The sequence below is a fragment of the Anolis sagrei genome, chromosome 3 (assembly GCF_037176765.1).
Source record: "Anolis sagrei isolate rAnoSag1 chromosome 3, rAnoSag1.mat, whole genome shotgun sequence".
NCBI lineage: Eukaryota > Metazoa > Chordata > Lepidosauria > Squamata > Dactyloidae > Anolis > Anolis sagrei.
Window position 1 is genome coordinate 31,992,168 of NC_090023.1, and position 12,980 is coordinate 32,005,147.

A 12,980-nucleotide genomic window follows, 5' to 3' on the forward strand; every position below is an offset into this window, starting at 1 on the left:
TTGAAAACGCTGAGTCACCACGCGGCGTTGGTCAGGCTCTCCCAGGAAGGCGCCGAGTCACCGCTGGCTCACCCAGCTGAGCTTGCCCCAGCAATATCAGCGCGCGGGAGAACCAGCCGGGGCGCCTCCAGACCTCGGGCAAGTTGGAATGCGAGGCCTGTCTCAGTTGGAATCGTGGAAGAATCACACCTCCGAGTGCAGAGGAGTCCCAGCTTGATGCGGAGGGATCGGCACAATGTCCGGGGAGCGGGGAACGGAGTCACACTGGGGACGCAGGCTGAGGGTTCAGGTGGAAATCAGGGCCGGATCACGCCGTGGGTGCAGATGGATGATGCAAAACGGCCAAGTCGCTGGTGCCGCAGCGCTCGAAGCGACAGCCAGCAGCCCCAGCAACTCTCTCCGGCTCGGCAGTCCCTCGGCAGTTCCACAACCCGCTCCGACCAGCTCAAGCCGCGGGACGGGTCCGAAGCACAACAACACAGGCAGCACGGCGTACACTGCCGAACTCCAAGGGCGGCCGCCCCGACCTCCCTCCGGTAATCGTCACAACGGATGGTAATTGGCGAGCTGGCAGTTAGATGTTCCAGGCCAGGCTAGACCGAGCAAGCAGGCTGGGAGGGAGCGTGCTAGGCCGTATCGGTAGTAGCGGCCTTCGCTCTACCTCCTTCTACTCCCTTCTTCTTTCCTCCCTGGTTTTCCTACTCAGCTCCCCTCAAGACCCCCTCCGGGGTCCTGGGGAGAAGCCGGTTCAGGAGCCGATGACAGGAGTACAGAATAGGGGTGGATGGAGCAGATTAAGCTCGGATTAAGAGCAATCGCCTTACCCGGACGGGAGGTTAGCTGTTAGCAAGTCGCCATCTTAACCGGAAGGTAAACCGTTTAGGGGTTTATAGGTTAAAGCCCAAATGTCCCTCCAGATGTTCTTAGGCTGCAGCTCCCATAATATATCATTACAGGCCATGTTGTCTAGGGCTAATGGGAAATTAAACACAATATCATGGTTATCTTGGCAAGATTTGTTCAGAGTGCTTTTCTTTCCCTTCATCTGAGACTGAGAGAGTAAGTTTTCTGTGGCGAAGCAAGGATTTGAAACTCCGGTCTCCCGGGGTCTTGGTCCAACACTTAAACTTCTATTCCATGCTGGCTCTCTCACATCAAATCTGTAGTACTAAAACATTTGTTTGCTGCAGATCTCTACCAACAAGGAGTTGCTAAAGATCTTAACCTTTTAGTCTAATGATCTTAACATTTTTTATTGACTTTATGTCCTAGCATCCAGATCCTTACAGTGTATATGCTGAACATCTAAAGAATCTATTTTAAAGGATGCTGCATTTCCTTGGGCCGACTCAACATGCTGAAATGAAGATTTTATCTTTCTTTCCAGTGAAAAAACTTCCTAATTCTTGCACAGCATGAAATATTGGGTCTTGAGCAAAGCTAAGCAGAGCTAAAGGTGATATCTCTGCGTCTCTGTACTCATTGAACCACCAACTCTGGACATTAAAAGGTTTATTAGTTTCAAGCTGTTCAGGCCTCCGTTGGATGGCTGCTTTTTCTTCTTAATAATGCAGTGATGTCTTAGAGAAGAGGAGAAACGGATAATGGCATGTTTGTTAGTAGTCAACATTTAAACAGAGACCACGGGAGGCTGCCCAAGCTTTGATTGCAAAAGAACCCTTTACCATTAGAGCTATAAATGAACTGAAACAAATTCAAAACTTAAGAGGAGTTGGCACTCTCAGTCTAATACAATGACTCATATGTAAGTCATAGGCTTCGCAAAAGCCAAGGGGATGTTGGACTAAATCTCTAGGAACCCGGGGTTCAGATCCCTACTTGGAATCCAGCTGGGTGATCTTGGGCAACTTAAAACCTCTCAGCCTCTATGGAAGACAATGGTAAATATCCTCTGAAGATATCTTGCTAGGTAAGATACCCTACGATGGGGTCAACAAAAGCCAGAAATGACTTCAATGCATAACATGACAGATAAAAAAAAGTCATATGTTTGACTACATTGTGCCTTTAAATTGTGAGCTCCCTTGAGTCCCAATTTTGAGAGACAAATGGGATACTACCATTTTGTTGCTATAGTCTGCCTTCAAGTTATTTCTAAATTATGGTGTCCTTAAGGCGAACAGATGTTTTCTTTCTTAGATTTCTTCAGAAGAGGTTTGCTGTTGACTTCCTTTGAGGCTGAGAGTGTGTGGTATGCTCATGATCACCCAGTAAGTTTCATGACCCAGAGGAATTTGAACCAGGGTTACAGTCCAATGGTGAGGTGCCTATGGTTAAAAGTGGGACCTTCAACATGCAAAGGACATGCTGTACACCATGTGCCCTTTTTCCATCAATCTTTCCTCTTCATGAACATCTAAACACTTCATCATATACTTCAGGAGCAATGGATTAAACCCTTGTGCCAGCAGGAGTGAAGACAGACAGGTTGGAGATTCGAAGCCGGGAAGAGCACGGATGAGCTCCCTCTGCCAGCTCTAGCTCCCCATGTGGGGATATGAGAGAAGCCTCCCACAAGGATGTTAAAACATCAAAACATCCTGGTGTCTCCTGGGCAACATTTTTCCAGACGGCCAATTCTCTCACACCAGAAGCGACTTGCAGTATCTAACGGGAAAAAAATATCATATACTTGCATTATGCTGTATTTCCTAAGCCATGGTAGTTGCAGCATTCCCATTTTTTTCAGATGTCCTTACAGCTCAAGAGTTAGTTCTGTCCTGTGCCAGACAATCTCTACTTGAAAACACTTCCATGTTCTCTAACAGGGAATACAGAAATGTCAACAAGATTGATTCTCATAGAGAATTTAAAATAATATTTAATTTCTTAACTGTCTTCAGCCAAACAGGAGGCAGAACAATGTTTTGTCCATGCTTCTTCTTCTTCTTCTTCTTCTTCTTCTTCTTCTTCTTCTTATTATTATTATTATTATTATTATTATTAAATAACAACAACAACAACAACTTTATTTATAACCTGCCCTCTCTCCCCAAAGGGACTTAGGGCAGCTTACAAAGACCAAAAAAAAAAAAAAAAAGATAAACAGCAGTAGATGCACTATTAAAATAAGCAATTAAAAATTCACAAATACTTACTCAGTAATCATTAAAACAAATAAAAGGTTTCATAAATAACATAGTGAATGAAGAAAACCAGCATAAAAATGAACAATAAAAATGTGACTTCTTTTGGTAGAACATATTAAATTAACTCTAAAGGTGAAAATAGTATTGTGTAAGATCTGCAATACCCTTTGAACGAAAATAATAAAAAAATTTGCTAAACTTTAAAAAAAGTTTTAAGAACCCCTAGGGGCACTCTACTGTCATATAATTCCAACAAATTAAGAGGGAAAATGTACAAAGATTTGTTGAAGAACATCCACTCAGCTTTGAAGAATGTCATGTAAATATGGGTATCACTGATAATGGCTGCTAAATGAACCATAACATTTATACAGGTTGAGTTTCTCTTATCTGAAATATGTACTTGGGACCAAAAGGATATATATATATATATATATATATATATATATATATATATATATATATATATTATTTTTTCCAGTTTTTGTAAATAAGGGGTGGGGGGAAGGGGACTGGTTACACATCCAGCCTCTGCTGAATATTTATTGAGTTGTTGCTTCATCACGTTCTGAAATTTGATGGGGAAAAGGAGTGAGAAGGACCCTGGGTTCTGCTGCTGGACTTGCACAAATCTCCTGTAAATGTCAGGAGAGAGAAAAGTCCATGTTTTCCTTCCACCTGGTCAATTGCAGTGCAGGGTCGGCACTTTGGAAACACTGACAGAGCTGGGCATGTTTATTGTTTAGAATGGAGAACATAAAGTTAAGAGGTGACATAAGAGCCATGTTTAAATATTTGAAAGGATGTCATTTTGAAGATGCAGCAGACTTGTTTTCTGCTGCCCTGGAGACTAGGAAATGGAGCAATGGATTCAAACTGCAGGAAAATACTTTTCACCTGAATTGTTTGAAAACCTCCTGATGGCAAATGATGTTCAATAGTTGAATATGCTGCCTCGGAATGTGATACAGTTTCCTTCTTTCAAGGTTTTTGAAAAGGGGCTGGAAGATCATCTGTTGGGAGTGCTTTGATTGTGTATTCTCCATGGGAGGGGGTAGACTGAATGGTTCTTGTGTCTCTTCCAGTTTGTGGTTAGTACAGCCCAATCCAACCCATAGAATTAATCCACTTTAAATCCGGTTTCTGCCTCCTGCAGAATGCTGGGCTTTGTAGTTTAGTGGATTTAAAGTGGATTCATTCTCTAGTGTGATGAGGTCCTGATGCATCACCTTGTGTGGAGCATCTATGTGCTATCATGACATATAGCTGAGTGTGGTCAGAGGCTGCTTCTGGTTGTAATATCCGTGATGCTAGTCTGAACTTTTAGGGAGCTATTGGAGCCTGACCAATTTGGAAGATAAGGTCAAGCAACTTGGGGAGGATCCAGACAGCCCTTTATCCGAGGATCATTAGTGTTTTTAAAATGGGGATGTTCCTGGGGAGCTGTCTACACCCACCCCAGAAGGAGCGCGCCTGGGATAACATCTGGAGGTCCTACCCCCTCCCTTGAAGCCCCTAGACCCCTTAGAAAAGTAATGAAAACTTACTGGCCTCCATTACAGGCCTGGAGCACCTCTCTTAGCATGGAGAAATGACACGATTTTCCTCCCCCCTCACTCTCCTGCTATGTCATTTCTCCACTCCGGGAGAGGTGCTCAAAGCCTGTAATGGAGGCCGGGTAAGTTTTCATTACTTTTCTAAGGGGTCTGGTGGCTTCGAGGGAGGGGGTGGGTATTCCCACAATTTACCAAGCTTATTTAGCCTGGTTAACTGTGGGAATGGTGTCTGGACTGTAGTCTAGACACCAGAAGTAGTGGATTTATCCCACGCCTTCCAAGAAGGTGCAGAATAAATCCACTATCTAATTAATTCACCACAAATCAGAGTTTTCCTGGTTTGTGGCAAATTCATTAGGGAGTGTTCAGAACGTTGTCTGGACAACCCCTTCTTTATCCCAGTAGATACCCCAATAAAGGTACTGTCTGGACGGGCCCTTGGATAGCTTCTTTAAAAATAGGACTTAAACAGAGAGGAGATTTATCACCCCACTGATAGTGAAGCAATCAGTCTTCACTGGGTATGATAAACATTTGTGTACAGAGGCACTTAATGAAATTGTATAAATCTCAGTGGAGTGGATGTTGTTATGCATTTACTGCCACTTGCCACCTTTGGGTAATGCTTTATAGTGCACTCCATTAAGTCACTCTGTATTAAAAACAAGGCATCCTACTGATTGAGTGGTAAGGTTGCGGTCCTTCACATGTTACACCATTATCCCTAGGCAGCATAGCTAAAAGAGAGGAATGGTAAAAAGTGCAGTCTAAAACATCTAAAGGACTACAAGTGTCCTACCCTGCTGCATACAAACCATTCCTGCTAATAACTCATCCACTGTTTTCTGGAAAGTCTTCAAAATGGAGATAAAATCCCTGTTGAACAAGTAATTGGGAAATTCTAAAGAATAAATGATGCCAGATGGAAAGTGCATGTGCTATAACTCTTGTGAAGAACTCTTGTGACTGTATTAAATTTTACTACTTTACACTTAATTTGTTGCTGAAAAATGTAGTTCCCTGTTGGAGAGTGTTGCAGGCCTCTTGCTATTAATTTTCTTTATATCACCTTCAACAGCCTTGTTGTATTGCCATTGCCATTCACTTCACATAAGTCTATCAATATTATGCTCGGGTTTTCTGACATTAGTTGGTGTTGTTATTGTTAATACGTTGGAATCTCCATTCTAGTATAATGTTTATACTAGGGTGATTTTATGCTTGTCTGAATGTTTACATTTTATGTATGTCTTATGTTTAATGGTTTTAATTGATTTTAAGTTCATAGTTATATGTAGTAATTAGTTATTATGACTTCTTTTTTTTTCAGGGGGGGCTGAGTTTCGGGGGGGGCTGAGTCTGAGTGAAAGAGGGTCTAGCCTAGCAAACCTTTTGTATCATTACCCCAATACCCCCATGCATATGGGATATATTGAGTATGGTGATCAGATCATGATATAAATAAACATAACAGTTTAAATAATGCACCAATAAGGCCTTTTCGTGAACCACCATGAAAATTTTGGGGGGGGGGGGGGGCTGAAGCCCCCCGAGCCCCCCCCCCCCCCCCGGCTACATGCCTGTTTGCACCTAGAAATTCAAAGTCTGTCACGGCCTCCACGTTTTCTCCCTCTATTTTCCAGTTGTCAATCATTCTTGTTGCCATAATCTTGGTTTTTTTGATGTTTCTGATTTTAATAGACATGTGTTAATCAATTGTTTTAATTATTGTTTTAATATTTTAAATATTTTAATGTATTGTTGATTGTTTTATTATTATGATGCCATATGGTGTTTGTGAGGCCACCCTGAGTCCCCCCTCGTGGTTGAGAAGGGCGGGGTATAAATATAGGAAATAATAAAATTCTTTGTATGAAGATGATTGTCTTTTCAATGCTGGTGAGGGAGTTACTTCCATTAGACCTGGATCAATGGACCAATTAGCAGCACCTTCATTAAGGGAGAACAGAGAGATAGATTCTGCTTCATTACCATCATCTCTGGCCTTCATTGTAGTGTAAACAGACTTTATGGTACTTGCTCTATCAAATGTGGTGAGATCTGTGAATTCTTGATTCAACTGGTGCTCACTTGCTATTAATTCTTTCTCAGAATTTTTTGGGTCACAATATTCTGAAATTGACTTTTGAACAAAAGTAGGCAGAGATTTAAAAGCAAATCCCAGTATCAAGGTGAAGTTCAGGCAGAGATATATGGAGCAACGTCCAGTAATTGATAGGGTACTTTCACTAACCGGCAGCCTTTTGTGTCAATTGCTTCTTCAGCGAGAGGTCAGCTGAATGTACCCTTGAACTTCAGTCTCTGTCTTTCTTTGTTTTTCTTCTTCCTTTCACCTTCTCCTTCTTACTCCCTGTCACTTTTGCCTTTATTTCAACTCCTTCTCAGCACAGGGCAACTCTCACAACAAACAAACAGCAGTCAACTCCACAATACAAAAAAGGGTCAAATCTTGATAACACCAGAAGCAAAAACATACTGTTTCCTTACACAGTGTGAAATTTTTCACATGGATGGCTAAGATAGTGACACCTTTGCTTTCTAGTGGTTTAGTGTCCACAAACTTTGTGTCATGCACAAAATTATTAAAAGTATTGTGTAAAATTACCTTAACTCTATGTATATAAGTTATATGTTTTGATTTTGAACTTGCATGATTTTAAATGAATGTGTTAATAATTGATGCTTTAACTGTTTGATTGTAATTGTTATTTTAAATCTGTGTGATGGCATCAAATGGCTGCCTGCTGTGAAGCTGCCCTGAGTCACCCGTCGGGGGTGAGAACGACAGAATACAAATATGCTAAATAAATAAATAATGAATAAATATGAAACAGAAATGAATTGTATATTTATTTATTATGTACTTATGAAGATTCCATCTGAACATTAGGAAGAACTTACTGACTGTGAGAGCCATTCAGCAGTGGAACTCTCTGCCCCGGAGTGTGGTGGAGGCTCCTTCTTTGGAAGCTTTTAAACAGAGGCTGGATGGCCATCTGTCAGAGGTGCTTTGAATGCAATATTCCTGCTTCTTGGCAGGCGGTTGAACTGGATGGCCCATGAGGTCTCTTCCAAGTCTTTGATTCTATGCTTTATTTATATCCCGCCTTTATCAAGCACACAGCTTACAAACTGGCAGAAATTCAATGCCGCATCATACAACCATAAAACAAGTCATATCAAACTATAAAACAGTTAAAACATATAAACAAATTAACACATATTAAACAATAAAACAAATTAAAAACATTGCCAATTAAAACATAATAAAGACTTAGATCCCATCTCCAAGATACGTCACTATGGATGTCTATGCAAATTCAAGTAAGGTATGTCAAAATCTAGAAAAATCTGAAATTCAAAGATTTCTCATCCCAAGCAATTCAGATTATCAATTGTTCTTTGTGTGCTTTTTTAAAAAAGTGATGCCCTTATTCTAATTCCCTTTAGGTCTCATTGTTAAGCGCATAAGAGCCTATGCTCTGCTGGATCAGATTCAAAGCCAATGCAGTTCACCATCCTTTTTCCATAACAGTCAAACAGGCACTTATGCAAAGCTTAGTAGCAGGATATGAGCAAAATAGTACCATCTCACTGTTGTGTTATTCAGAGACATGAGGGCTCTGGTATAGTCATCAACACTAGTAGATATTCATGAGCCTTATCTTCCATGAATGCCTCGTCCCTTTTAATCAGTACAGTCTGTGGAAGCAAATTGCCCCGCTGAATGATGTGCTGCGTGAAGAAGTATTCTCTTTTGTATGAACTGAATCTCCTTCTGTTCATTTGTAGCGGATGATCTGGAGTCTAGTGATTTCCTTCCATTTTCCCTGTGCCATGCATAATTTCATAAATTTATATCATGTGCCCCTTACTTGGCTTTTTCTTTCTAAAATATGTTTTAAAAACCAAATACACTCATCTTCCCACAAAAGAAAGATGTTAATATGAAAATGTTCCTTGCACTTTTGATATAAAATTATATTGGGCTCTACACTAACCTTTTAAAAGTGGGATGAGAAGAATTGTACACACTGTTCAAAGAGTGGTTGTATCATGGGTTTGTTTTACAATATTGCATTACCATATTGGAAGTTAGATTTTCTTACTCTCAATAATTGGTGGCGCAGCAGGTTAAACCACTGAGTTGCTGAACTTGCTAACTGAAAGGTTGGTGGTTCGAATCCGGGGAGCAGCCTGAGATCATGCGAGTTGATCAATAGGTACCACTTTTGCGGGAAGATAATGGCGCTCCCATGCAGTCATGCTGGCCACATGACCTAGAAGGAGTCTATGGACAATGCCGGCTCTTTGGCTTAGAAACGGAGATGAGCACCACCCTACAGAGTCAGACACGATTAGACTTAATGTCAGGGGAAACCTTTACCTTTACCTTTTATAGTTAACACAATTTTCAATTATTTACCATGACTCCATCTATTATAACAAAATGCAATGATTGACTTCCTGTTACTTACTTGCATGTGATAATATATACAGCATACACCCATGTATATCCTCCTATTATCTTGATTATCTTGATCTCACGCTCAATCCAAAAACATCCCACATCAAGCAACATCACCTCTCTGCTATTCCTCCTTATCAGACAGCGGGAGAGTGGAGAGGGAAGTTAATTCAGACTATGAGGATCTGGCGGCTCTGCAATGCCGGAGGAAGGAAAATGCAGACTCACTCAACGTACACCCTCATTCTTTTTCTGACCAAGATGAGACCAGTAGCTTCTCTATGGTCTGGATCACATATTCCTTTATTCCTCACTAGAGACAATAATAGGGACCACTCACAGGACTTGATATCCACCAGACAGTGGTATGTGAAGAAAGACACACATATAGGGTCTTGACCAATGCATAGTTATGTGTCTCTGTCATAGACCTGTTTTGAAAACTGGACATTGTAGACATTTGAAACTTGGTAGTCACATTTTAGGGACACTACTACATTTGACATGCTGTGTGCACCTGGAGTTTTGATTTATAAAATTCATTAATGTATTTAAAACATGCAGCACCAACTTTGGTCACTAGGTGGCAGACATCCTAGCTTGCATCAAGATTTGCAGCTGTTTGAAGTTGAGGGAGTCATTTGAATCTCAAGGTCCAAGCTTGCTTCACCATAGACATGAATAGGTATGCCTAAGGATCCAAACAGCCATGGCTTTGATCTAATAGGAAAGACATGTCTGAGAGCCACATACATTTACCCATTTCCATATAGGAGTAGACAAACCTATCAATTTCACTTTTTTCACATTTGAATTCAGATAAATTCTGATTTCAAAAAAATAAATTGAAATGAATTTTTACCAATTTATATTTGAAATTAAGCAATATTCCAATCCATGCAAAGATGGTAGATTTTCTTTTATTTTCTTTTACCAATAGGATATTTATGCCTTTTTTGCTTTGTTTTGTACATTCACATTTAGTTCTCGGCTAGGACAATTAGAAAAAAGTAGTCTTTTCTTGGCCTGCATCTCCCAGAATCTTCCAGCCATCATGATTTTCCAAGCCCCAGCTAAGGTCATAAGATATGCGTGATGAAATCAAACCAAAGGCCTAATGAAATGCATGTCCCATACCACCACCTTGTATATTTTACTGATGTATCATGTGATTGTTCAAAATTAAAGAAAACACCTATTCATAGAATCATAGAATCATAGAATCAAAGAGTTGGAAGAGACCTCATGGGCCATCCAGTCCAACCCCCTGCCAAGAAGCAGGAATATTGCATTCTTAGCAAGTGTGTAAATCATTATTTTAAAGGAATATATTGGGGTATTTCCATGGGTGTAAAATATGAGACCATTTATTATTTTATTATATTTTATGCTTTCTTTATCCTGGTATATGATCCAAGTGGACTTGTTGATATGTTGTTGATTTCTGACCTGTGACAACTGTAAGATGAACCTATCACAGATTTGGCAAGATTTGTTCAGAGGTAGGTTGCCACTGCCTTCCTCTGAGAGGATGTGATTTGGCCAGGCAGAGATTTGAACCCTGGTCTCCAGAGCCAGTCCAACACACAAACCGCTGCACTATTGGCTCACCCAAGCTTGTGTGTAATTTCTAACAACTAAGTTTGAAAAGTCCAAAAGAATTAGATCTAACAGTTACATCTTCTGCACTCCCAAAATATATACTGCCTATGTAAAAGGTACATTTTCTGCTGGGGAGGCCCTGCTCTCGATTCCACCCCCTTCACAAGTGTGATTAGTGGGGATGAGAGACAGGGCCTTCTCAGTGGGGCCCCTCGGCTGTGGAACTCTCTGACATTATATTGGCCCCATTCCTCCTGGTCTTCAAGAAAAAGCTAAATACCTGGCTGTGCCCAAGCATTTGGAGAATAGGGTAACAAAATTTGATTTTAACCTTGCAGTCCAGATAATGCCCTTGGGAAAACTTGAAATTGGGACATATAAAATTGGGACATATATAAAACATATAAAATTGACTCAGCAATTTTATATGTTTTAATATGTTTTATTGTTTAATGTTTTAACTGTTTATATGCATTGATTGTTTTATAATTGAATGTGGTATGTTTATGGTATGTGCATGATGCGTCAGTGAATTTTTGCCACAATTTGTAAAGCTGCTCTGAGTCCCCTTCAGGGTGAGAAGGGGAGGGTATTAATAAAGTAAATAATTAATTAATCCCCCAATGGCATGCCTACATTTTAAAAGTTGTTACATATCTTCTTTTTTATTATTATCCTTTGTAGTTGATCTTAAGAAGGGCTCCAGTCCAAGTGCTACGAAATCCAATCTTCCCAAACCCTGCCCGTCTGGACTCCGTCCTCCTGGTTATTCTCGGTTGCCAGCTGCTAAACTGGCAGCCTTTGGTTTTGTCAGAAGCTCAAGTGTCTCATCAATCTCCAGCAACCAATCAAATGACAGTGTCCAGAATGATCCAAGCAGGACAGCCAATCGTAAGTCAGACAACCTTATTCTTCTTCTCAGAAATGAATTATGTCCATCGGAAAGGCAATGGGGACAAGAGGATGAGCATTTATATATTTATTGTGTCAGAAGAGAGTTGAGGTTAGTTAAAATGCATTTAAAAACACAAAGTTTTAAAAAGAACGTGGTGTTATGCTAAATGTCCTTTGACCAGAAGCTGGCCACTTGGAGCGCCTCTGGTGTCGCTGCAAGAAGGTCTTCCATTGTGCATGTGGCACTTTAATCCTTATGATGAAGCTGTTAATGGTCTCTTTCCCCCTGTGCCCATTTCTGTGGGTGCAAGATCTTCATTATCTACGTTTGAATTCTGCAGAAATAATGATGGATGAATAATTTCTCCTGAAAAATTGCTCTGATAGGGTTTTACTCTCCAGGTTGCTTGAAAAATATGCATCCCACGCAGTTCTTCACTTTCCCTCCTTGTCCTTTTTACCTGTTTGACGAATTATCCAAGCTGATGTAAGTAAATAAGCACAACAAGATGTCCTGCATCAGCACACTGAAATAATAAAATGCAGACACTTCAGGGGAAGATTATGTTAAATGAACAGTCGATTCTTTCTCATTTGCACTTGTTCCTTCTATCTTTTCAATGTTGCCAGAGCCAAGCACAGTGTAGGAGGCTAATAAAAATCATGCTAAGGATTTAAAATAGGCCGGGAATTTGGGGATTTGTGCATATGTACACTGTGGGTCTCTCTTTCTGCCGTGACAAATAATCCTTGGCTGAAATGCCACCTCAAATCCCATTTTCTGTAGCTAATGTTAATTTTATTAAGTACAAAATGATCTCACAACATGGAATGCATGCCTCATGGAATGGTTCCTGCCATGAATTCAAAGCCAGGCAGGGATTGTTGTGCTTGTTGTTTTTAATGCCAGTTCATCTCTTTGAAGACCAGCTTCTGTGTGAACCGTGTCAATTTCAAAGCAACTGTTATCACTCCCGAAATGGTTCAGATTGAATGTGCCAGCTTGCAGAAAATGCCAGAGGCATTTGGATGTCGTTGAGTCCTAAATCTTTCAGTGTTTATGTTAATTTTAAATGGATGACAATAAATAAAACAAAACAAAAATATAGGCCACTATCAATCCCAAGGACTTTGTTACGCTTGTGCCATAGCGTCACATGGTTTCTCTCAGCCGCACTAAAATGCCAATATATGCTGAAACCCTTATAGCACTATCAGAGTACTCTTTTCCATACCACCCAACAAACAGGAAAAGATTTGAAACATGGGAAAATGTATTTCAGTGTATATTCATTGTAAGAGAGTCTTCCATGTTCACTGAGGTTAGTC

General features: G+C 40.5%; 1 protein-coding gene across 3 annotated transcripts in view; it reads left to right on the forward strand.

The window, feature by feature from the left end:
* Positions 1-12,980, forward strand: part of MTUS2 (microtubule associated scaffold protein 2) — a 386,111-nt gene that overhangs the window by 126,212 nt on the left and 246,919 nt on the right. For all 3 annotated transcript variants that reach the window (XM_060770880.2, XM_060770879.2, XM_060770881.2), the window contains exon 4: positions 11,442-11,648. In XM_060770880.2, coding sequence (XP_060626863.2) covers positions 11,442-11,648 — 207 coding nt within the window. The remainder of the gene's footprint in view (positions 1-11,441; positions 11,649-12,980) is intronic.